The following is a 27,041-nucleotide window of genomic DNA, read 5'->3' on the forward strand; positions in this document are numbered from 1 at the left end:
TATCATTATAGACACACTGCCGACACATTTATGTTCAAACACCATGTAAAAGTGAATTTTACATAATAGGCCCCCTTTAAAACTATGGAGTGTGTGTGTGGTGGCTGCTTTATCCGATGTAGCTTTTTCACGGGCTTTTGGCTGCTTTGATTTGTAACTAACCACCGTTACAAAAAGGGTACCGCCCCAGTGACAGCTTTTGTACTTTTTTTTCTGTGTGTTTACCTGGAGGTGTAGCCTGGCAAGCCAGACCTACATCAAGATGTTAGGTCTGGCAACTCACCATAGACACGGCTCAATCCGAGGGGCGGGATAAACGGCTGTCTTTCAAATTCCCTCTGCACGCAATAGGACAGCGCTTCAACCAACCAGAGCGTTTTCCCAACAGTGGAGCTAACGTTATCTGGCCATATCTGGCCGGCAAAACGACGAACACATCTTCCTTTTTTTAAGAATGACTTAAGTGCCGTTCTTTGCTCTTTTCTCAAAGAAAAACTTAACTCCAAGTCCTCCAGAGTCGCGGCCAAAGCCGATTCGAAAGACTGTTCTCCAGCAGCCGTCATTCTTTGTTTTCAAGTCGCAGTCAGGTAACCGTCGCAACTCTGTCGTCATATGTTAAGCCCGCCCCGCCTACTCTATAAGCGACGTGATTGGCCTGACCCAATTTAGGTTTTTGCAGCTCGAAAGTCATAATGTTGTGGAGAGTTGCTAGACTGCCCTGGCTGCAAAATACAGTTTGCTGCCGCTAGGGTGCATCTAGATTTCTAGGCTACTGGAGGTGCACAAGTTAATGAAAACAAACAGTAAACAATTCTATAACTGTGTTAAATGGGAAAAATGAGAACATGTGCACATAGAAAACTTAAGGTGTTAGAAGTTCATTTGTTGTCTATTGACTTGCATGGCAGAATAATCCCACTGTTAGACTCTTTTACTAGTAATATGTTTATATGTTAAATATGTTATTACTATTAACTGCCTGTACAAAATAAGCCTCATTTTCCTGTACTGTGGAAAAGCCTCACCGGGGAACAAGTTGTGAATGCTACAACCCTGCCAAAATGTACTGAAATGTACAGAAAATAACAGATAATCAATGCAAAAAGAGCATAAATTATAATCTATACTGCCATGCAAAATACAGCTGTTGGTTCACATTCCTTCGTCAGCACAGACTTTTATATTTTGTTCTGTTGGAGACTGTAGACATGTCTTATAATAATAATTTGTCTCAACTGATCTTACAAGAGAAATATATGTATAAATATGAATGAATGAAAACATATACCATAACAGAGGGGTAATGCCATCAGCCCTGATGCCAGGATTAGACTGTAATGGCATAACAGCATGCTTGTGTGTCCCTGATGTGTGTGTAGATGATGCCAGTAAAACCATCAACAAAACCTGATCTGTTTCTGTTTTTATTTATCAAACACAAGGAAAATGTACAACAAATAAACAACATCCAGTAGATCAGAAGATAAACAATGGAATTCATTTTACATTTATTGAATAAGTTACGCAGGAAACCTTTTTTGACATTTAACTTCTATTAAACAAATGTACTATGACTGAATGAAAATAAAAACACTGGAAGACAGATGGGGAAAGATGGATCAAGTAAAAAACTAAAACGGCTCCTTCCAAGATTTCAAGACGACGGGTCCTCAGTTCTCTTAAAAGACATAATAATACATTTAACATTTAAGTCCCCTCACTATTTTGTGGTATACAGTACCGTTCAAAAGATTTGTTTTCGTGTTTCTCAAAGTATCTTATGTTATGCACACCAAGGATGCATTTCTTTTTTAGCAAAAATACAGTCATTTTGACATATTATTACAATTTAAAATAAATGTATTTTATTTAAATTTTTTATTTATTCCTCTGAATTTTTACCATCATTACTCCAGTCTTCAGAGTCACATGATCCTTCAGAAATCAATCTAATATGATGATTTGATGCTCAAGAAACATTTATTATTATTATCAATGTTGAAAACAGTTGTGCTGGTGCATATTTTGGTGGAAACATTTTTTCTTTGATGAAAAAAAAAAGTTAAAAAGAACAAAATTTATAGATTTTTTTGTAACAATAATGTAAAAGAGTATTTTACATTTCACCATTTACTGTCATGGTTTAATGCATCCTTGCTGAATAAAAATGTTAATTTCTTTTTTTCTTTTTTTATCTTATTGATCCCAAACTTTTGAACGGTAGTATATATAGTTAAATTATATATACATAGTTAAATGTTGATGTGTTAAAAAAAAACGAAACTCACCTGCACCTCTGAATGCTTGATACAAAAACAGCACTGAAATCGCCAACATTAAGACAACTGTCCAGAAGGTTTTTCCTGTTAAATTCAAAAAGTTCCACAGCTTTTATATGCGACAGATTTCATGAATATTTAAATTAAGACATGACTAGATTTGCATTAATCACTATGTTGCATATTAAAGTGCCCCTGTTATGCTATTTCAAAGGTTCCTAATTTTATTTTGGACTCTCCTACAATAGGTTTACATTTTTAAAATCTCTTACTTGGCTCAGTTCTGTCCGCAGTCAGACTGACATCACTCGGTGTTTCTAGGGCGGAGTGAGAGACCCTACAGGTGACCACCGTCCCCGGTGGGTGCTCGTCGGGCCGTAGGGTGAGGTAAGAGGAGAGGGAGTATGTCCCGTCACTGTGCTGGCGATGGCTGGAGAGAGAGGATTCTTTTGTAAAAGAGACGGGCTCTTCTGCAGAGGGTGCTTGGGATAACCACTCCACCTACAGGAGCACAGGGCTGTCAGGACACTGAACTAAACGAGGCAACTGCACACGATCAGAATGTGGGTTTGCACTGTGGCTGGTGTGAAAGTGAGCTGACCTGCACATCCAGAGGGTAGTAACGCTGACAATGACAGCTCAGTTTCTGAGGTGTCGAATCCTGAAATATCAGTTTCTCCTCAGACAGTGTGACGTGAGGAGGTTCTGGGCAAAGATGGAGTGTGATATGGCATGGTATCTTTGACTAATTACATTCACATAAAATGTAGGATTTATGGATGTGAACAATTTTACGGGTTTCTTCAACTTTGAGCACTTACTGTAAATCCAATGATTGGATTTTTATACAAACAGATTTCAGTTTTTCTTTTTGTTATATGAAGGCAGCTCACATTAAAAGTTTTATCATGCCTATCATGCATTTATTTGTTGATACTTTTCATTTCCATTTCATGTACAGATTGCATTTTTTACTCTTTTTCAATATTAAACAATGAAATATTACATTATAAAAATAGGAAGTATTGTGCTTAAAAAATATGATAATCTAAACAAAGAATGAAAGAAAGCATATTTTAAAATATGAATTGTGTATTTAGGATGTTAATAATTTTCCTTAATGGGTGAACTATCCCTTTAAGAGTTTATTTCCATGCCCACGGCTATGGAAGCTTGTTTCCGCCATGGAATAAAAAATATAAAATTAAATTAAATAAACAATTTTATCTCACAGTTCAGATTATTTTCAGATCACAATTCTGTGTATCTCCCGCAATTCTGACATTATAACTCGGAATTGTGACTTTATATCTCACAATTCTAAGAGATATTAACTTGCAATTGCAAGAAAAAAAGACAGAATTGCATGTCTCGCAGATCTGACTTTTTTTCTCAGATTTGTGAAATATAAATTCATAATTGCGAGTAACAGTATAAAGTCTGAACTGCGAGATATAGGGCTAGTTGCAATTCTGGGAAATAAAGTCAGATCAATTTGCAATTCTCTGCACAGCACAAGAAACACCTTTCTAGAATGTCAGGAAACATCTGGGATATTTTGATCATTCTATGAAAGACTCACGTGTAATGTGCAGCTGCACGATCTGTTGAGTCTGAAACTCCCCAGAGCCGACAGTGCAGATGTATGTGCCCTCATCTTTGACCTTTAACCCCTGCATAGTCAGAGACGCATTCCCGTCCCTCACCAGAAGATCTGCATCAGCGCTTGTGCCTTCCCGGTCCACAAATACTGTAGTGTACAATAGTATGGTGATATTTAGCATACAAACATGTCATTTCCTTTAAATATCTGAATGCTTCTCACTTACGTTCTGGTGCCGTGTCCGTCTCCTCCTCCCTCGCTTTCATATCAAGAATTTTACGGCCATTTCCTCTATGTTGTATGCGCCACTCAAGTGCCACTTCCTGCCCTGGGATGGAGTCCTTCTGTCTAAAGCCACAGTCTAACATCACATCACCCCCTATTGGAGCCACTATGGACGGGACACGTGAGAACACCACAAACACAACTGGGTGGAGAGATATTAAGAAGAGAGAGAGAGAGAGAGAGAGAGATGTTAAAAATGTCATTACAAAGAATAAAGCTGAAATGTGTAATGACACCTTTCACAAACCACTCACAAATGGTTTCATGAAAGTTTCATCTATTAAAAAATAAATAAATCATTGAATATAAAGTTCATTATAAATTTGTGATCTTTTATTATGAGTGTAGTGTTTGTTTTGTGTGTTATAGGCAAGGTTTGGCAATCTAGGCCAATTAGAAACAACTATCATTCTCATTTGTATTACACATGCAACGCAAAACTTTGTGAGAGAACTCCCATCTCATATTCAACATATTTGACTATATAGCAGCATATAGCTATACGCGAGACTGTGGCTGCATCCGAAATCACATACTCCCTTGAATACTTATTATCAAATGCCGCTAAAAATGTATGTTCTATATAGCATGAGTGTGTGTAGTTAGTATGAATGTAACACGGACGTACTACATCTGCCGTGCTGTCATTATCATGTGACCTACCAGCGTCAGTTATGTCGCTTCACTGCCAGTCACAAATTCTCCCGTGGCCTCATGAGATAGTAAAGTGTCCATCGTATGCACACTTCAGAATCTCACCGGAAGATGTAGGTCATCTGGGTACTTTTTGCCTACTCTTTTATGAGTACTGTGAATTCGGACATACTTCTTTTGTCACATACTGTTTTTCACCTACTATATAGTAGGGAAGTATGCGATTTTGGATGCAGCCTTTGTATATATGAACATAGACCAATAAAAATAACATATTTCAACATTACCCTCTGTCAGCAACGTTCCTGCTGGGCTGAGAGTCAGGTTCAGTGTACTCTGCACAAGTGGTTGCGTGTGGGATTGTGTGGTCTCACTGTGAAGGGTCTGCAGGACCAGCGTGAGGCTGATCCCGCCTCCATCCAGCTGAACTGAGCCAATGAAATGAGCAGGCAGGGAATCCAAATCAGCATCACGAGGAACGTAACGGCTGATCTCACAAACCACTTCCTGTTCATTACAATCAGCGTGAAGAAGCAAGTCTGCATTAGGAATCTGAATGGATGGTACTGTGGGGGTGAGAAACAATACAGAAAGATATTCTATATGTTTTTAATTTAGACATATTCACTTGCTGACTTTAGGTTCACTGCACTTACACATCAACTCAAAGATCAGATCGTCGGCATTAGGGGTCTTGGGGGGGTTATATGGGGTCACAAGCTCTGGTGACAGATCAGCATTCCCAACCAGATCCCTGAACACCAGCGTGGAGGGAGTGCGCTTGAACATCGACCCGCCCATCATGCCTCCCATCCCTCCCCCCTCTTCGATCAGCGAGCAGGACAGAACCACATCAGCTCCCTCCAGCCCTGAGACGACAGAACAGTAGTTAGCACAGTAGCGGTATTAAAGGGACAGTTCACCCAAAAATTCTTCTTTCACACAAATACAATCAGAGTTTTAGTAAAAAATGTCCTGGCTCTTCCAAGCTTTATAATGGCAGTGAATGTAAAATTCTGTTTTGAAGTCCATAAAAGTGCATCTATCCATCATAAAAGTGCTCCACACTGCTCCGGGGGGTTAATAAAGGCCTTCTGAAGCGAAGCGATGAGTTTGTGTAAGAAAAATATTCATATTTAAAACTTTATAAAGTAAAATAACTAGCTTCCGGCCAAATGAACATACAGATTCAACTTAAGTGTAAAGCGCAACTTATGCGAGTAATGCGACGTACTGTTGATATTTACACTACGCCATGACGCACTACGCTACTTCTAATGTCATAAGTTGCGCTTTAGGCGTAAGTAGACTGCAAATGGCCGTTTGGCCGGAAGCTAGAATTTTACTTTGTAACGTGTTAAATATGAATATTTTTCTTACACAAGCTTCAGAAGGCCTTTATTAACCTCCCGGAGCAGTGTGGAGCACTTTTATGATGGATAGATGCACTATTCAAAACAGAAACAGCAATTCACTGCCATTATAAAGCTTGGAAGAGCCAGGACATGTTTTAATATAGCTCTGATTGTGTTCGTCTGAAAGAAGAATTTCATATCCACCTAGGATGACTTGAGGGCTAACTTAAATCATGGGCTATTTTTCATTTTCAAAATGAAAATGCTGTCATCATTTACTCTTCCTCAAGTTGTTCCAAACCTGTATGACTTTCTTTCTTCTGCTGAACACAAAAGAAGATATTTTAAAGAAGGTTGGTAATTAAACAGTTGCTGGTCCCCATTGACTTCCATAGTATTTTTTTTTCCTACTATGGAAGTCAATGGGGTCCATCAGTCGTTTGGTTACCGACTTTCTTCAAAATATCTTCTTTTGTGTTCAGCAGAAGAAAGAAAGTCATACAGGTTTGGAACAACTTGAGGAAGAGTAAATGATGACAGCATTTTCATTTTTGGGTGAACTATCCCTTTAACATTAGTTAGGACAGTGCATTCACTTCAACAGCAGGGGGAACCAAATCTTCCAAAATCAGACTATTGAAAATAAAACCGAAAGAGAAATCCATTAATATATTATTTAACGTCGTAAAATATTACGTTTATATTTCATTATTTAATATACAATCTATGGAAGCAGCTCGGCTGAATATAGCAATAGGCCTACGAGTAAATGTCGAAAACTCACCATACACCAACGAAAGGAAGACGAGGAGTGTTAACATCACAGAGCAGCTCCCGCCAATAGCCTATAACTAATAATTTTGCTAGATGTCGCTTATCATATGTATATATTTACATTAAGTGAGCAAAAACGCATTTCATTCAAAGACATGAAGTCTGCTAGGCTAACCTCGAAACCCGAACCCCGATGCATTCAATAGGTGATATACTACTTTCACTTTTGGCTCTTCCTCATCATGGGTAGGTTCAAAATAAGAGTGAACTTTTCCGTTTAGTTTAGTCACAATGTAAATTATAAGATATCACAGATAGGCTATTACATATAGCCCCATATAATATATATGGCATAGGCTTGCACAAATGCAAGAATATACAAGTACAAAAGTAGGCTACAAGCTACAAAGGTGTAGTATGTGATTGATAATGTACAAAATATTAACATATTGTCTAAAATAAATGATAAATTAATATATAAAATTTTAAACACATTTTAAAAGCACATAAATTAGTCTAGGTTGTTTTTGCACCTCAGTACTTCTCAAGCTCTGGGTTAGGCCTATATGACCTGCATCATGTTTCTCAGAAAACACCAGAAACCAGTTTGGGAACTTGTCAGATGCTTAAGGTTTTAATATTCATATTGTTTGTGATTAGAAAACACCGCAACAGGAATCAGCAGTTATCAGACTCAAAGCAAGCAAATCCCCCCTAGGGTTAAAGACCAAACTTCCTTAATACATAGACTGGGATGGAGACACCTGTTCCTGCATAATTACACACTTAAAGCCTGGGAAACAAATAAGAGACAAAGGGTGTGTTAGCATATTCAAATGTGATATGATTAGTGGTTTTAAATTCAGTTCTCTTCTTTTTTCCTGAACAAGCACAAAAGCAAGGACACGTTCATATTTTATGCAAATTTCATACAAGCAATAAAAACACAAATATTGCAACATTATAACAAAAAAACATGATTAATCTTTAATAATACTTTTATTTTTAAAGGGTTAGTTCACCCAAAAATGAAAATTCTGTCATTATTTACTCATTCCAAAACCGTAAGACTTTCGTTCATCCTCAGAACACAAATGAAGAATTGTTTTTGTTGTTGATGAAATCTGAGAGCTTTCTGTCCCTCCGTTGACAGCTACGCAACAACCACTTTCAAGGCCCACAAGGCCCTAAATTTCAATTGGTCAGTCAACAGTTTACCAAATGAATACATGTGAATATAAAACAGTGAAGATACTCTGACTTGTTTATTCAACAGATAAAATACAACCATAAAAAATATGTACAAGGTATGTTTTAAAAAAAACAACATATAACACGAAGAATATGCGTAAACTATATGCATTCAATTGCAACACATAAAGGTGAAGAGTAGTGTATTCATGGCATTGTTGTGGATATAATGTACAACACATATGTCTTCCTTGAAGGATAAAGATCTCTTTCATGGTCTTTTTTTCTTTTCTTTTTTTTTCGATGATCTCTTTCTCATCAAAGTATTGATAAAGGAAGTCAACGCATGCTAAAGTCTGGTACTTTTTTTACGGCTGCACATTGTTGGCCTGGCCACAAGGGGGAGGCAGCACAAAGAGAAAAAAAGGCATTAAACTTGACTGGTATTATAGTGCTTTGGAAGAGCATTTTTATGTGCTGTTCATACTGTCCATCATAATGTTTATTTAAACAATTTAATATGTACCAGCAGGTCCACTGAAGTGCATTCCCAAGTCAGTGACTTCCGAAGGCGTTTTCATCTTCTAATACAGATATCATAAGAACCAAATAGGAGTGCTGATGCACAGAATGAATTGTGTGCTGCTGCTTCAGGGTCCCAATCAAGTTCTCCCAGTAGAACCACGTTATTGCGGCATTAACACTTAAATTTCAGTGAGAGTGACCCGGAAACAGTCGGCCTGATTGTCAATGGCCAGGATAAACGTGTCCTCGTTGCAGTAGTGCTGAATGATGTTGTCGTCCATGTTGACCAGGATACTAGTGGTTGAATGAGAGTGAACATTAAAACAATTCAAACAAAACAAAAACATGTATTTTTGCTTTTTAGCATTGATAATGGATTTTGAACAGGTAAATGTTTACTCACCCTTTCTTGCTTTTCTTATAGATTTTAGTCATCTTCTCCACAGGAAGAGAATATTTGCCTGATATCTTGGGGGGGAAAAAGATCTTAAAATTAGCAGCTTAAACAAAAAAACCTCTGTGAATGGCAGCTTATTTCCAACTCTGTTGTATTCAATGGAAAAGTAACCTGACCCGTTACCAAATTCAGTGCAATACCTAATTACTTCTTCCTCTTAAAGGGCCAAAAATGAAAATTCAGTCATTAATCACCCTCATGTCGTTCCAAACCAATAAGAGTTTTGTTCATCTTCGGAGCACAAATGAAGATCTTTTTGATGAAATCTGAGAGCTTTCACTTCCTCCACTGACAGTCTACGCAACTAACGTTAACACTTTGAAGTTTCAAAAAGTTCATAAAGAGATCGTAAACTAATCCCATATGAATTGAGCAGTTTAAGATTTTCTAAAGAGACAAGGTCATTGAATTTAGGCTTTTATTCACATATAAACATTTATCAACACACACATCAGTTGTGGTAAAGCTTCTGTAAAAGCTTCTGCAAGAACCAATGAGGTTCATTCTCGTGTTACGCAGCACGTTTGAGCTTCTGCAAGAACCAATGAGGTTCATTCTCGTGTTACGCAGAACGTTTGAGGTTCTGCAAGAACCAATGAGCTTCATTCTGGTGTTACGCAGCACGTTTGAGCTTCAGCAAGAACCAATGAGGTTCATTCTGGTGTTACGCAGCACGTTTGAGCTTCTGCAAGAACCAATGAGGTTCATTCTGGTGTTACGCAGCACGTTTGAGGTTCAGCAAGAACCAATGAGGTTCATTCTGGTGTTACGCATCATGTTTGAGCTTCTGCAAGAACCAATGAGGTTCATTCTGGTGTTACGCAGCACGTTTGAGCTTCTGCAAGAACCAATGAGGTTCATTCTCCTGTTACGCAGCACGTTTGAGCTTCTGCAAGAACCAATGAGGTTCATTCTCGTGTTACGCAGCACGTTTGGGCTTCAGCAAGAACCAATGAGGTTCATTCTGGTGTTACGCAGCACGTTTGAGCTTCAGCAAGAACCAATGAGGTTCATTCTGGTGTTACGCATCATGTTTGAGCTTCAGCAAGAACCAATGAGGTTCATTCTGGTGTTACGCAGCACGTTTGAGCTTCTGCAAGAACCAATGAGGTTCATTCTGGTGTTACGCAGCACGTTTGAGCTTCAGCAAGAACCAATGAGGTTCATTCTGGTGTTACGCATCATGTTTGAGCTTCTGCAAGAACCAATGAGGTTCATTCTGGTGTTACGCAGCACGTTTGAGCTTCTGCAAGAACCAATGAGGTTCATTCTGGTGTTACGCATCATGTTTGAGCTTCTGCAAGAACCAATGAGGTTCATTCTGGTGTTACGCAGCACGTTTGAGCTTCAGCAAGAACCAATGAGGTTCATTCTGGTGTTACGCAGCACGTTTGAGCTTCTGCAAAAACCAATGAGGTTCATTCTGGTGTTACGCAGCACGTTTGAGCTTCAGCAAGAACCAATGAGGTTCATTCTGGTGTTACGCAGCACGTTTGAGCTTCAGCAAGAACCAATGAGGTTCATTCTCGTGTTACGCAGCACGTTTGAGCTTCTGCAAAAACCAATGAGGTTCATTCTGGTGTTACGCAGAACGTTTGAGCTTCAGCAAGAACCAATGAGCTTCATTCCCGTGTTACGCAGTGTGTTCATTTGTGTTCCGAAGATGAACAAAAGTCCTACAGGTTTGGAACGACATGAGGCTGAGTAAATTATGACAGAATTTTAATTTTTTGGTGAACTATCCCTTTAAGAAACAAAGTGTAAATCCCATGTGCTGCGTGACACTGTACTTACTGCCTCAAGTAAACTTTTCAGTGTTGGAGACCTCAGCATCAGTGCATCAAAAACCTCATCAGATTCTCTCCTTACGTACAGTAGGACTGCAGAAACATAATGTGCAGGTATGTATATAAATGAATATCAAAAAGAATGGGACATATTCTGTTGCCTTGACGTGTAAATCTCACATGCAGTAATTCATACCTCTCTTGTCCTCTCTGCTGTATTTGGTGGGCGGAGAAACATCTTCCTCTGATCGATGAGCGAACGATCTTTTCATGGCCATCCTGCATGAGAAACAGATGAATCTATAATTCTTATACTTCTGTGATGAATCCTTTCAATGTCACAATTATTACTGCAAGAAATAAATGAAGATAAATTTGAAACACACTGGATTGATTCTACTGGTCTGATGTTTGCTGAGCTCAAAGTGATGCATCATAAAATTAGATTAAAAGGTGATAAATATTTTCATGTTATCATCAAAAATTAAAAATTGGCTAATAATTCTAAAATATTGTGCCTAAATAAATTAAAAATAAAACAGTTCAACTAAAATCAGCGATTAAGCAAACTTAATCATTATAATGTACAGAATGAAAAACTGACACTCATTCATAGAGCTGCTAAAGATTACATTTTACATTGCTATTAGTGTTTTTTAAAATAAATTTAAGTGAGAGTTAGATGACAGCAAAGGTAAATCTAAAAACAGGAAAATTAATCATGCACAGTTAAAAATGGGAAAATAAATATCCTCCACAACCATACATTTAAAAAAAAATCTGCAGATAACCAGTATGGTAAAGCCATATCTTGCATTCCTAAATACCAATACAATTAGATTAAACGAGGACATTCACAGTAATCACACTGACCCATCACTCTCCATTTCTTCAACACCAAAACTGAACACCTATAAACAAAGAGAAAACATTATAGAGACTTAAAACTGCACATGCTATACATAATAATGACAGTGCTAATGCAAGTCTCACTATGATCATCTTCATAATTACTTCTGAGATTTCCACATCAATTCAGTCCTGAAACAACTCTAGTGTTACTTTATAACTGCATTGATCATTCCTCCTCACCTGACCGGCTCTCTGGAGGTTGTTCAAATGGACATCGGGGATGAAGAGGACAGGCTGGGACTCCAGGTCCGTCAAAGTTTTGAAAAGTGTAATATCTGGCCTCTTTTGAGATAAAGTGGCGAAACTTCCTCTCTTGCCTAACAGGGTGAAAGAAAGCCAGTGACTCAAGTCAAAATCAGCAAGTTGAAACATATATATTCATGAGACACCATGGACAAAAAAGGTCATAGACATTTTGTGATGAATAAGAATATGACAAAGTTTGCACTACAGGTTTTCACCTAATATGTGACGACTATATGAATAGTTCAGCCATGGATTAGTTGAATATGAAGGAATAGTTCTTGCCTATTGAATGGTTGTTTCAATGTAACTTCCACAGCCAGTCGGTTTCACAAATCCATGACTAGGGAACTTTATAACCATGATGCATCCAAACGAACGAATACACTAACTCTGTGCGCTATATGCAAATTATTATTCTAGCCCTCCACCTCCCCAGCACCACCTGCCTAAATCTGTTACGCGGGTCTCCCTCTCTCTAACAACAGTAGCATTTTTCCATTAATTGTATTTTCTAGAGCAGCTCAGCAACCATCGTAGCAGATCTAGCCTGCCAAGACCAAACCTACGTACATTCCATTTACATTAATCAAATGCTTTATGAAATATCCCGAGAGTTGATATGACTTAAGTGCATTTTATCCATTATCCGAGCAAAATGTATGATTCATGGATACAGCATCTAAGCATAATGGCACCACATTGTATAAATGAATGTTTGGTTGATTGACGGAACTCTCACCATCATGGCCCTGGCCGACAGTCTGACCTTTGACCTTCTTCCGGAGCTGCTTTTTCTCCTCATCTCGAATTTTTCGCTCAGCTCCCTGTACAGAAGAGAAGAGTTTGTGTGATCATACTGTTGTTGAGGGCCATCAGAGCAACAGGGGCGAGCTGGCTTTTTACTTGGTACTTTTCAAATTAACCAGGGCAGCGCCCATCATTGCGTTAAAGGGTTAAACGCACTTTGCCACTCAATGGAGCTTAATAATAGTGTGTTGAATCAGTTTATACCATGGTCTGGGTGAATACTCGATTCTGATTGGCTGCAGGGTGTCCATTAAAAAGTGATAGAGAGCCTAAGTCCCTCCCCTTACGGTTGACCACCATGGGACCTTACTTCGGAAAATTATTGTATGGTAGTCAATGGCGCAAGACAACAAATATTTTGATCTCGTTTGAATTGTGCCCTGAATTACACATATGATGTTTGTCAATTTAAAATATACATTTTAAAGTCAAGAAAGTCGCAGTTTGATGTAAAACTGTTGAGGTATAAGACTGTGAAAATGCGTAATTACAGAGACTACAAACCCAAAAGGCGCACGTGTGACGTCATACCTTTTCTCTCAATGAATGAAGCTAACTTTACTGAAGCTAACGTCTGTCTGTTTCTATAGTCTTAGGTTATAATCGTAACGTTACGCCGTGTCGCCGTCATGCCTGAGTGTTTTGTACCAGACTGAACACATACGAGTAACGGATCTTGTGACGTACATAGTGCGAGACGAGAGATGTAGTTCATTGAGCGATTTTCACATAAAACTAAATGTTACTCTTCTGTTTTATGACAAACTGCGACTCTCTTGACTTTCATAATTATCTTTTAAATTGACAAACATCATATGTGTAATTCAGGGCACAGTTCAGACGGAATAAAAAGATAAGTTGTCTCTCGCCATTGACTACCATACATATTTTTTCCGAAGTAAGGTCCCATGAGCCGGAAGCGGAGGGGAGGGACTTAGGCCCTATAGAGGACACCTAGTAAAGGAGTTCTGGTGAAACTGACTGTTTACCGTTCGAAATTAATAAATAAATGCGCTGGTTACATCAGCTGTGAGTAACCATAGCAACAGGCAGTCAAAGTATCTATACGGACTATAAATCGAGCGGACTATAAATATCTCCGGTTGCTAAATAAACCGTCAGGCGTAACCAGGGAAACCAAGTTATTGTTTGTAAAAACTTTAGATTTCGATTGTAAAACTAATTAAAATATAAACTAATGTTTTAAAAATGTGTTATTTGGCAAGTGACCATGGTATAAGCGGGTTAATGCCCTTCGAGGTGTCCATTGTCAGGTATTAATGGACGACGGCGAGGCGTAAACCGTCCGACGCGCAGCTGACAATGGACACCTCGTCGGGCATTAACCCTTACATATCCAATGTTTCGATTATGTAAGTGAACTGCTCATATTCTGATTTTAAATTGTAATTTTGGCCACCCCTGAAATGGTTCATACCATTGACCATGACCTGAGCAGTTGAAGTAAATATGCTAGAAACCCCACTCATTCAAGGACATGCATTTATTGCATGGACCAAGCAATAGACGAAGTGTCTAAAATTAATGTTCACAGATCAGTGAACATATGATAAGGTTTGCCCTCTTTAACTTGTGTTGCTTTTTAACTGAATGTGCGAAGCACAGGGGCGTAGTTTGTGGGGGGGATGGGGGGGAGATAACCCCCTCAATATTTAAATCTATGCATTACAACCCCCCCAATATTTATACCATGATCACAATATCAGGAGGCATACCCAAACTTCAACCCCCCCAATGTTCAAACCAAATCTACGCCCTTGGCGAAGCAAACTGTTTGGAAATAACCACAACATTAACAAGATGAGCGTCTGGTTAATCTGTCAGTCAGATGTGTGTGAACGTAGCGTTTGTTACAGCATAACAGCAAACTCTCTGCACATTTCCTTTCAGAATCATCTTTGGCTGGTAGAAAGGAAAAATAAAATAAACAAGGGCCCTTACGTTATGCAGAGTAACATTTTATAACACAAATCTGCATAACATAAGGGTCTTAGTTTAAATTTGTATTTATATTTGTTTAATTTTTTATACACAAATATAGTTATAAGAATAATACCCAGAAATTTCACGAGTGAAGACACCACAATTTACTATTAAGTGAATAGAAGTTAGTTTAGGATTGGTTGGGAATATATCAAGACTGTGTATACAACAGCATTACATAATAGCTAACGTGAATTTAAAGCATTTTTAAATCTTGGGTTATGTAAATTTCTACTTCTAATATTAAAATTAAGTGATGTAATATCACCAAAAAACTACCATGATATTAAAATGTACAAAAGTATATTTATAAATAAAATAAAATTAACCAAGATGAACATATCCATGAAAAGTATATTCATTCATGAAACCTAGTACATGTTAACTGTGTAAATAATGTTTACAATCTTGTTATAAAGCGTTTGGAATCACAAAGTCATAATTCCTCATTATACACTCACTTTTGGAGTAGCGACTCCCACCACTTTAGGAAAAGACAGTAGAAAGAGATTGAAAAAAAATGTACAAATAGAAATGAAATCTACTTAATAATACTCCACTACACACTACATGTTAGTCAAGTAATTACAGCCACTCCAGGAAATGGCAATGGCAAACACAGGAAATTACCACTGTAACTGTAGGTACTTTTGTGCAAATAAAATGACTGCGGTCTGTGACTCAAATGCAGGTATATGACCGACAACAGCCACACTGACGCATCACCAACCTTGTCACAGAAGACCTTTATCTGCGAGTAGGCTCTGTGGATGGGTCTGTTGCTCCTGTTATTATAACTGTAGGTGTCAATCTGAATCATGAGCGGAAGACCTTTGACTCCCTTCTGTGAGGAGAAATCCGTGCTCAGGCAGTTCACCGTAATGAAAACCTGAGAAAAAAATGTAAGTGGAAAATGTCAAGTATGGTCAGGCAATCATGTCGTATTATCTTATGAGAGGAAAGCCAGGGGGAAGTTTTTCCACACCAAGCTGCTCAACCGTAAGGGGAATGTTTGCGTTTTTCCTAGAAAAGTGGAATATAAGTTCATATGGAACTTGTTTTTGCGTTTCAAAACTAGAAAACAACATAGTGAGGGGCCATTGTGCTTCTTTTCCATTATTTTTCTATGTAAATATGCTAGATGGACATCTGTGAGTGTTATGTTCCCGTCTTGAGTTTAAAAATGCAGCAGAAACGTGTCTTGAGACATTGAATTTTTCCCCATTTTTGTGTTCCACTGCATGTTTTTAAAAGTGCTAGTCAATATGCCCACCTTGCACATATTTACAAAAATAAGGAATGCAAAAAATGCATTTTTAACTTTTTCGTACTTATAAAAGCTGTAAAGACGAGCTGCAACGGTCCAGGACTAGCGCCATTGGTTCAACCAATGGCATCATTTTAGGGGGTGGCACTATCGGTTTGGCCAATGGCAGACACTGGTTCTGGGAAACATGTTAGAGGTGGTGAAATGACACACCTCAGCTTCACACTTTACAGACTGTCTGATTAATAGACCCGTCCTGAATAAAAAGCTATTTCGAGATTGCTTCCCAGACTTTAGAAAAATGTAAATCTTTTAACACTAGTCTATCTTTCATCTAAAAAAAATCTAGCTTCTTTGCAGAGAAAACTTTGTGACCTTTATTATGGAATAATCAATCTTCTCCGTTGAATGTTAAATCTTCAAATAAAATCTCTAAATTGCGACTTTAAACAAAACCGCATAACCACTCATCCATTATGTGCCTGTCAGTGGTTTATTCAAATAGTAAGCAAAACAAAATTGATTTGAAATATTCCCAACTGTAACCTGTTTTATGCCAATACATCAAGAGACACTGGAAAAACGACTGTTGAAAGATGAAAGTTAGCGAATCTTTCAGCCCGAGGGGAAAATAGTTTCCCACTGACGGTCTCCCATTCTTTCATGTCTGTGCCTGTAGCTGTTGTTTTAATAGAGGAGCTTGTTGTTCAATGTTATGAGAACCACTTGCTTTCTCAGGGCCACGTGATCAATTCTGACAAGAATCCGTTAGCAAACGCTTACACGGATAAATCCCTCCAGAGCCCACAGTCTTTCTGTGTGAATGTGCGTGTGGGAGCATGTGAGCAAATATCACTGAAATCTTAAAACCCTTCTACACTATCAAATCACCATCAGTTGGATCTTATAATTTAAAGCATGTAAATGTTTATATTTTTGCAAACTTCTCAATTTTCGGACATTATCTGAATTAGGAAACTTACAGAAACCATTTTCCCAAAGATTAGAGCTTCTTCTATTAAGTCTTCCACTGGCTATTACAATTACATTATAAGGCTACTTCAAAAGCCCAATTTTAAAAGGCAAATATTGACCATGAGCACTGGGTGGACCTCCACCCTTAAGAGTGCACTTAAAGGTCCCGTATTATGCCCCTTTTCACAAGATGTAAAATAAGTCTCTGATGTCCCCAGAGTGTGTATGTGAAGTTTCAGCTCAAAATACCCAACAGATCATTTTTTACAGCATGTTTAAATTGTCATTTTTTGGGTCACAGAAAAAAGCGCTGTTTTAGTGTGTGCCCTTTAAATGCAAATAAGCTGCTGCTGGACGACCCAGGGGGCGGAGCTTCACAAGCTCGCGCTCAGTCTCTCAGGACAATTTCATCTCACGGAATGATGATAATATCAGAAACTCTCAGTAATGGTGTTCATTTCGAGTCGGACAATAATGCCTACAGAGTCAGAGTGCTGTATAGAGATGGAACAGGTATAGTTTAGTAGTTTAATTACGGTTATTATAACGTATTTGTCATCTGCTTGTATGTATCCATTATATATTAATAGCCTACAAGTCTGATTGATGATCAAACATATAAGTTACTGATGAGTTTAATAAAGTTTATTGTACATCACACAAAAGATGAAGCGTCAGTTTTACTTCAGAAAATCACCGTAAGAGCTGAGTAAACACAGTAAGTTATAAGAAGTACGCAAGTACATAAACGAATTTCGGTAGAGTTGAGGGAGCATTCCTGTGGGCGGAGGTTAGTCAAAAAACGGTTCTAGTGACGTCATTAAAGAAGGAAGTAGAGGGATGTAAGTTAGTCCAAACGGGCCGTTCGATGTAGGCGACTTCTGTTAAATAAAATATCTCGCTTGGCATTGAACTTTGAGCTTCATAATTTTACAGATATTATTTATGCTCTAACAGCAACATTACACACTAACTACAGTTTGAAACATGGGATCACGAAGAACGGGACCTTTAAAGTAAGCTTGTGAAGCACTGGAACTAAGAAGGAAAAAGCCTCCTGACAGTGAATAGGATGAAGAGGAGAAGACTGAGCGGCTGTTAGCAAACACCTTCAGCTTGACCCACACACAGCAAACTTAACATCCAGGTAAAAACTGAGAATCAAAACTGAAGACTCACCTTTGCCTCTTCATTGACATCCCAGGTGAAGGACACAGCATTGTATGCGATTTCCTCAATGTTGCCAATGGTGTTAAAGCTCTCTTTATAGTCCGCTGTGGGGTGAAAGAGGAGTAGTGAAAAGATAACATAGTTATATTTTTATCATTTGGATTTGTAATCTTTCTTTAATATAATTTCTTAAAGACCTTGACAGTGTACAATGGGGTTCAACATTATATATGGGGGACACTTAATATTCAACAATATTATTCATCTGATCTGCCTGCACTGACAGACACCATTATATGAGAACTGAACTGAGCTGGACGATGACATCACGATAAATGAACTAAATTAATAACTAATGTTTTTTACAACCAAAATGAATCAACACTGAACTTACTTAAGCTGGACAATGACACCATTTTTTTTCTAGATCTGCTGGTCAGCCGAAACAAACTTTGTTGCATTATCTTCCTGTTATTACATGGCTTGGTTGAATTCCAATGTAGAATGCGGTCTGTTATTTCTTGATAACTGACCGCTGCGAAGTATAACACACCGTTGCCACGAAAAACAGAGCGTTGCTATGGACGCGGAACGGACTATTTTCTTTAGCGGAAGCAATACAATCGTTTTTAATCAATAAACTCCTTTTTAAATCAATATTTTGTGTCAAATTATTTATTTATTTTGTAGGTAGCCATGTAATAAGCGGGATAATGTATAGCGAGGCGGTTGTTATAGCGAATAACAACCCCTTCAGGCTGATTCAAGACCCCGACGCGAGTTCAGCCTGTCGGGGTTGTTATTCGCTATAACAACCGCCTCGCTATACATTATCCCTTACTTATCACTGTAAAGCTGCTTTGAAACAATCTGTATGGTATAAAGCGCTTTATAAATAAAGGTGACTTGACTTCAAATGTCTAAGAAAAAAGATTCTTATTTAGATAAATAAAATAAATTTAACAGAATACTTTAAAATAAAAACAATTGAATAAAATTGATATATTAAATATATTTTTTTCAAAGTAAGGTGGGATTCAAGATCTTATTTCTTAAGACTGAACCTAATAAATGCATCTAATTAAATTTAGATAAATAATATAAAAACTTTTATTTTGAAATGTCTGAGGCTACATGGTTCTACTGGGATTCAAGATCTTATTTGAGTCATTTTAATGTATTTGTACAAATAAGTATAGTATAAAGTTGATTTATCTAATTATATTTAGATAATTAAAATTAAATTAAATTAATTATTATTTTATTTTTTTAAAACAAGAAATTACATGATGTAAATAAATAAGAAATAATTCATATTATTTTACATTATTTATATTATTAACAAGTTTTATTCTACAACATTAAGTCTCTAACCAAGGTCGTGACCATTTGAACTTTGTGCAAAAGTCCAGTTCATTGAAGCACAAGCTCAAATCATGCTGAAGAACATGATCATCAGGTTTTACCAGCTTGAGTGCTGTTCGTATATAAACAAAAGGTGGACAATACCAAATCTTTTGCACCCCACTGTATTTTCAAACAACATGAAGAAGACCAGATAAATGTGGGAAAGCATTTTCATGTTTTGCCCTGAGTAAAATATAAATATGCAAAGCTGCAAACAAATTTGAGCACTTCAGGTTAAATTCAGAGTCATTTAAAGATTCAAAAGAAGAAGAAAAAAAAAACCACAGCGAGATGAATTTTGACCTCAGACGCGGGCGTTATATTACACGCTTCACGGCTATGATATGGTACCTGCCTGCTGTGTAAATATAACTCCGCTTAAATGTATGGCAGATGTTACTCAAGCCTTCCGTTTACAAAAGAGCAGGACCCTTTCCCAAGCTCCCGTTTGTCTGAGGATTCGACTCCCCCCCTCCGAAACGGTTAACGCTCCTATTCAAATCCTGATCTTCAGCCTCAGGCACTATGAAAAATCCCTGGATACTGTTATTCAAATCAGGACAACATCGGGATCAGCAGATCGGGTTTCTTTCTTCCAAAATCATGCCCAAACCACGTCAGGTTGCCAGCTGCCACGGAGAAGACCATCACAGTGACCCCCAGGTGTCAAAAAAAAGAAAAAAAACTTCCTTTAACCTGACCCCCCATTGTCCTTATGCTTCCCAACTGGGAGTTATGATGGAATACTTTGCCCTAAGCATTGTGCTAAAGTTGCAGACCCTTTTTTAGGATACACCTTAAATAAAGTGAATGAAGAACTGGGAAGAAAAAAAAGATGAACAAAAGGAGGGGACTCCAGTTATCTGGTATCCCAGTGATACAGACAAGGAGAATAAAAGAGAAAAAAGAAAGGCCTATAATGATGCACACGTAGAGTTACACATACAAAGACACACCCCGAAACACTGGGTAGGTGTCATTCTTAAGGTACGGTCACATTTACCATTGTTCTACCAATTATTGCATGTGAAATCCAGTCATTAATAGGAATCCACACTATTGGGAATTTTGCACACTGCAAAATAATATTTTCTTCCTCAGTACAAATATCTGAACATCCTTAAATCAAGTTGAGAAGCAAAATTACTTAAAGGGACAGTTCACCCAAAAAATGAAAATTCTGTCATCATTTACTCACCCTCATGTTGTTCCAAACCTGTATGAGTTTCTTTCTACTGTTGAACACAAAAACAGACAGTTCACTGTAGCCATCTTCCATATAGGGAAAAATTATAATCTTCAAGTCCAATGGCTACAGTCAACTGTCTACTATCCCTTTAAGATATTAAGTCTTGTTTTCCAAATTGTTCAGAATTTAGTGACTTTATGTTTAAAACCAGAAAAAATATCTGCTAATGGGGTAAGAAAATTAAACTCAATCTAAAGGGAAAATAACTTTATTTTTCTTACCCCCTTGGCAGATATTTTTTCTTGTTTAAAGCATGAAGTCACTTCATTTTGATATATTTTTCAGACAACAAGACTATTATCTTCAGTCATTTTTTCTCAAGTAATTGTCTCTTGATTTAAGAATGTTTAGATATTTGTACTGGACAAAAATAGGCAGAAAATCATTTTTTGCAGTGCGTGACGGCGAAAGGTTTCGCACTGGGTTCAAGTTGGTGTCGCAGATTCATCGTGATTCCTGGTTTGAAAGTGACTTCTGTGTGAGCTGTGCTTCACACATTGCACTATTGACAATGGACATTTTTTGCCCGTGAAATTAGCCAAAAACGTGCATGTTCAAAGTGCCCCTATTATGCTTTTACCATTCACGTAGTGTGTTAAATGTAGTGTGTATATATATATATATATATATATATATATATATATTTATGTTTGGGAATGTAAAAGGTCTGCAAAGTTTCAATGATCAAAGTGCACGACAAATTAAGTTATTGTCTCCTAAAAGAAACTGAACTGCCTGAACTGAACTGAACTGAACTGAACTGCCTGAACTGAACTGAACTGCCTGAACTGAACTGCCCGAAACGAGTCGTCAGTCATTCCAGTCTTACTTGCATGAACCTACATAGGATTGCACTGTAGCTAATTTGCATAATGCCAGCCTGGTTTTCATTGGCTGCCGGCGATCATCATCAATTTTGAGCCTCAAACACTGTAGTTGAAGCTGAGACTGGAAGAGTTTGGTTAGTGTTGTTGACATGCCAAAATGAGGCAAGCAAATCCACTTTGCATGCACTTCCAAAGGACGAGGACTCGGGCTGGAATTGATACGGTAAAACCAATCACAAGACTGAGCCAGGCTCTCAGAAAGGAGGAGTTTAGAGAGACTGAATCCTTTAACAAACTGTTTTAGACACTGTGAGCAAAGAGCTGATGCTGCAATGTATATTATGAGAAAATGTGTGTTTTTTGATCTTGGATGCATGTAAACCAGGGATGTCCAAACTCAGTCCTGAGGGCCGGTGTCCTGCAGAGTTTAGCTCCAGCTTACCCTTAACACTCCTGTCTGGAAGTTTCTAGTATGCCTAGTGAGACCCTCATTAGCTGGTTCAGGTGTGTTTAATTGGGGTTGGAGCTGAACTCTGCAGCACTTTAAGACATAAGTAAAAGATCTACATGAAGCAGAATCTCACCTATGTCAAGGACTCTCTGTTTGGCCGTGTGCTGACGGCTGTGCCAGTAGTTCCAGTGTTTGAGCTGCTCATCTCGACACTTCTCCTGTCCAAACACCACCATCACTACACTCTGAGAGAGACAAGAGTTGCATTACAATGTTTCTGGTCCTTCATATCAAATATGCTGCAGGGTTAAGAGTGCTTGTCTCGGTAACAGCTGAACTCACCCGCACTTTACTGATGGGGTGACGAAGGCCCTTGTTGGCCCCGGTCTCACTGAGAGTGATGCCGTAGAACTGGCCTTTGTTCAGGTAGATCATGGGTCCCTCGCCTGCCTTCTCACGGGCCGAACGACTCGCTTCTATATTGTACTGGAACATGTCTCTATAGGAGAGGATGGGAACCATTTTGTGTGAATAGATTTATTTTTTTGGGGAAAAAAATAATATGTTTGTCTATATTTGTAAGCAAATCTGCATTCAACGAAGATTTTGGCACAAGTTCATATGCTATATGGTTCACATTCTTCATTAAGAAAAGTAACTTTTTTTTAAATGATCGTTTATAGGTATGGGTCTGATTAGTATAAAAGTCAATATATTTATGGCAATAGAACATATACAAATGATCATTGAACCTTCCATTTTCCATTTTCCATGACATTTGCATCTTTTTGTACATACAGTAGTAGACTTATCAATTAATCTTGATTAATCACATCTAACATAAAAGTACATACATATATACATACATATATATATATATATATATATATATATATATATATATATATATATATGTATGTATATATGTATGTACTTTTATGTTAGATGTGATTAATCAAGATTAATTGATTTGACAGCAATAAAAGTGATAAAATTTGCATTAAATTTGATCATTTGATCTTTTTGACTTTTACATTGTTACAATGTTATGTTGTTGCAACATTTTATTGCAAATAAATGTTCTTTTGAACTTTCTAATCATCAAAAAATCCTGAAAAAAGTGTCACAATACTATTAAGCAGCACAACTATTTTCACCATTGACAATAATAAGAAATGTTTCAGCTTTGCATCACAGGAATACATTACAATTTAAAGTATATTAAAATAGAAACAGTTATTTTTAAATTGCATTAATATTTCACAATATTACTGTACTTTAATTCAATAAATGCATCCTTGGTGAGCATAAGAAAACATTTTTAAAAAATCTTACAGACCCCCAATTTTTGAATGGTAGTGTAAATAAAGATTAAGGGTTGCTGTACTTACACCCCTGGATGTGCCTGGCTGAAATGTTCAGCCCCTACTGTGGTGGGCGCTCTGTACTTCTGAAAAACAGTATATGACAGACGTGTGAACGTACCGAAGAAACAAATTGTTCTAAAACTGCATTACATATTATCGCTGAGATGTGCAATGTCCTGTAACTACCATTACCAGATTACCAGTGATAGTCCTAAACTAGCAGAAAGCTCACCATAGTCTCTTCAGGGTAGGAGTCCTCATAGGTGCTACTGTCTGGTGTACTACACTGTTCATCCTTCGCGTATCCGTCGTGGCTGGCGCTCGCTGAGCCCTGTAAAGAATGGTAGTGCATGCGCTGATACTGAAGGCCCTGCTGCTGGTGATGGTTGGAGAATGACTGAGCATAAACCTCAGCCTTCACAGTGGCCACAACACCCTCCTCAACCGGCACAGTATCGTACAGGTCTTGTTTACTTTCTGCACTGTGCATGTCCGTATTCAAGGACAGGTTGACTGGAAGTGACTTCAGAACATGAATACGATTTTCTGTGGACTCAAAACCATCTTGACCGATCCGACTGAAAGAAAGAAGTCAGAAACCAAAGGGGTTAGTTCAAATTATTCCAGTCAAATAAAGAATTAAAGGCCTAAAATGAAGAAATATTTAAGATTCTAAAAACAAAAACTTGCTACTATCAAAGCCCAACTCATGCTGGATAATAAGGATCAATCTTTCACTCAAATTGTTACGTTAATAATAATTCAATTCACATTTATTTTTTATAAATGGGAGTTCCTCAGGGTTCTATTCGTGGGCCTCTTCCTTTTAGGTTACTTTTAGGCAATGTGATAAAATAACCACTTGATCAAAGCAAGCTTTAACAAATTGTGTGATTGACTGACCTCTTTTCATGATCTTCTGGAAGTCTGGGTACTGGTAAGAGCCTCTTCTCTTTAGGAACCTAAAGGGAAAAGAGATGAGTATAATAACTTCCTGCCACAATGTCTTCAAATATTTGCACCCCTAACCGGCACATTCATTTCCTTCTTAACTGTAGTGTGTTACAGATGACCTCTGACCTTATAGTAATCATAAAGGATTCCCAGGGCGGCCACACTATCCTCATCTCCATTAATGCTCATCATGGCCTTGGTAGCAGCGGTCAGTGGATTCTCCAAGTAAGATTTCCATGCCTCATCTTCACTCGTGAAGGCACGGCGTGATGGAATGCTCATCTCATTAGGGACCACAACCACCAGACGCTTACTGTAAAATACAGGCACGCTATTTTAAAAAGAGGGCACATAAAAGGGTCTAGGTACGATTATGATGATATACATGCACAAGATTGAAGATATACATATACATCAAACAATCTGAAGCATAGACAACAGGATTGATCCCAATAATACCACCTCTCTCTATACCTTAGGGTTCATTAATTTTACAAAGGGCTGGAGAATACAACTGAAATTCCCAGAACTATCCTTTTACATTTTCCACACAACTGCTTTTTTTTTCTGTGGGACAATGGACTATATCCTGCTGGATATTGATACTACAGTGAGGAAGGGTTGCATGGGAGGGGCTGTACAAGGATGTTAGCTAATATAAGCCACCTGCCCGGGCCCACCGTTATAGTTGTTCTACAGCAAACAAACATAAACAGAAGAGGAAAAGAAAAAGAAAAACCATCAATCTGTCACACTTATTGCAGTGTATATAGTTTGGAATCCCTTACACTGGTAATCATCTAAATACGTATATAAAAACAAATATTTATATAATTAATTAAACACATTAATATTAATAATAATTCAGTTCACATTTATTTGTATAGCACATTTCACAATACATATTGTTTCAAAGCAGCTTTACAGAACATTTAGAGTGATCTGTTATCAGATATATGATAAAATATAGTGGGAGTTCCTCAGGGTTCTATTCGTGGACCTCTTCCTTTTAGGTTACCTTTAGACAAATTTACTTAGCATTTTAACAAAACAACCTGCCACGATAACGTGACGTCACATATGAAAATACAACACATCATGAAATTCCCTAGTCTAAAAACTTGTTGCTATATAATTTAATTAAGTTTGCAATTTCTTATTAGTGTTTACATTGGTGACTTACTTCTCCTCCTGAGCCATGTGCAGTGCGGGGCTTCCACGGTGAAACTGGACTTTCAGGTCGGTGGAGATGCGGCAGGTGAGTCGCAGGGAACGGCTGAAAGAAAACTCGGACTACAGGTCAAACAACTTCTCGCATCCGAATCTCATTACAGCATCCTCCGTCTGTTCCGCACAAAGGTGAACAGCCAAACATTCAGGATCAAGCGGTAAATTGTGTTAATTCTGGCAAGTCTCAAGGTGACTGTTATTGTGAGCAAGCAAAGGTGCGCTCTCGTTACCTGGAGGAGGAGACGAGCCAGCTAATCACCACGCAGCTGCTTTGATTCGGACACGGTGATTGGCTGACAAGTAGAAAGAAGGCGTGGCCTACCTGCACGTTACACTGTTAAAAACATGCATCTGAAATAGAGAATCATTCTGTTCGTGGGAATCTTTCATTAATTGCGCAATGACAAATCACTCGATAGGCGTTTTTATGGAAAATGTATAAATGTTGGCTAAACCTCTAGTAAATAACCTATATATAATACGCTTTGTTTATAGAGTAAAAAAAAAGAAAAAAAAAAAGATGAATGATTGGAGAAGCTCAGCAAGGAGCGAGATTTTTAGGTCTGTACTTTACATAATATTGACAGATGGCAGAGTTGTCTATATTTAACCAAATGAGTATAATGAAATATGACTTCTGTTTCCATTGAGCTGTTCTTGTTGGGAAAGGGGAATGTTTGTTAACGTTTAGGCCTCTGTCTGAGCTTATCCAAATACAGCTATTGTTGACCAGCAGACTGATATTTGTTTGTTAGGGCTGCAAATAAAAGTGTCTGTTAGACTAACAGGCGTGGCTCTGTTTTAAAATCGTCAAACAGACGGGGGGGTGTTAAAAAAAAAACTTTTTTATTTAAAGAAACTCAGTCGTCATAATTTTTGTGCTATTGTGTAGGCCCTACGTGACAGATCAGATGAGCAGGCTTCAACAAGACTGGAAGAGAGGTGAAATCTACTAATGACCTACTGTTGTCAGTCATGGGAACCGAAACTGACTCCTCAGCGCAGAACAATATTTCGTAATATTCACCAACATGAACACATTTAGAGAGAGAGGCATGAACAAATACATTTATTATCAGTCTGTTTTTCATTGTTTCAAATTGCTTTATTTTTTGCGTTTAATTTGCTTTTACAAAAAACAACAACAACATCCTTATCACACTTCATGGGACATTTCACAGGAGGTGTGGCATGAAAGAAAAGAAAAATAACCTGTTTTGACCTGGAGAAACGCTTCAGCTTCTTCCTGTCTGACAGGTAACGAT

General features: G+C 37.8%; 2 protein-coding genes and 1 long non-coding RNA gene across 4 annotated transcripts; 1 reads left to right on the forward strand and 2 right to left on the reverse strand.

The window, feature by feature from the left end:
- Positions 1-1,410: 1,410 nt before the first annotated feature.
- On the reverse strand, positions 1,411-7,184 carry tapbpl (TAP binding protein like). The gene is made up of 9 exons (XM_084089380.1): positions 6,961-7,184; positions 5,478-5,690; positions 5,109-5,387; positions 4,109-4,309; positions 3,862-4,029; positions 2,881-2,984; positions 2,552-2,780; positions 2,289-2,363; positions 1,411-1,678 (listed from the first exon to the last, which is right to left on the reverse strand). Exons 1-9 carry the CDS (start codon positions 6,995-6,997, stop codon positions 1,671-1,673), a joined length of 1,314 nt encoding a protein of 437 aa, XP_083945506.1. The 5' UTR covers positions 6,998-7,184; the 3' UTR covers positions 1,411-1,670.
- Positions 7,185-7,559: 375 nt separating this feature from the next.
- grhl2a (grainyhead-like transcription factor 2a) lies at positions 7,560-26,017 on the reverse strand. Of its 2 annotated transcripts, none has more exons than XM_084088451.1 (16): positions 25,730-26,017; positions 24,673-24,859; positions 24,496-24,554; positions 23,825-24,170; positions 23,617-23,675; positions 22,568-22,724; positions 22,359-22,470; positions 18,301-18,395; positions 15,610-15,768; positions 12,808-12,892; positions 12,003-12,139; positions 11,784-11,821; positions 11,107-11,189; positions 10,918-11,003; positions 9,070-9,134; positions 7,560-8,960 (listed from the first exon to the last, which is right to left on the reverse strand). In XM_084088451.1, the coding sequence occupies exons 1-16, from the start codon at positions 25,744-25,746 to the stop codon at positions 8,846-8,848; spliced, it is 1,800 nt and encodes a 599-aa protein (XP_083944577.1). In that variant the 5' UTR covers positions 25,747-26,017; the 3' UTR covers positions 7,560-8,845. The 2 variants fall into 2 exon arrangements, with proteins under 2 accessions (XP_083944577.1, XP_083944578.1); XM_084088452.1 differs by having other exon boundaries at positions 25,717-25,813.
- On the forward strand, positions 12,580-17,284 carry LOC311066959. The gene is made up of 3 exons (XR_014603152.1): positions 12,580-13,204; positions 13,346-14,495; positions 14,663-17,284. It is a non-coding gene; the product is annotated as an uncharacterized lncRNA (long non-coding RNA).
- Positions 26,018-27,041: the final 1,024 nt, after the last annotated feature.

The sequence above is a fragment of the Abramis brama genome, assembly GCF_963993115.1.
Source record: "Abramis brama genome assembly, chromosome: 17".
Classification (NCBI taxonomy): Eukaryota; Metazoa; Chordata; class Actinopteri; order Cypriniformes; family Leuciscidae; genus Abramis; species Abramis brama.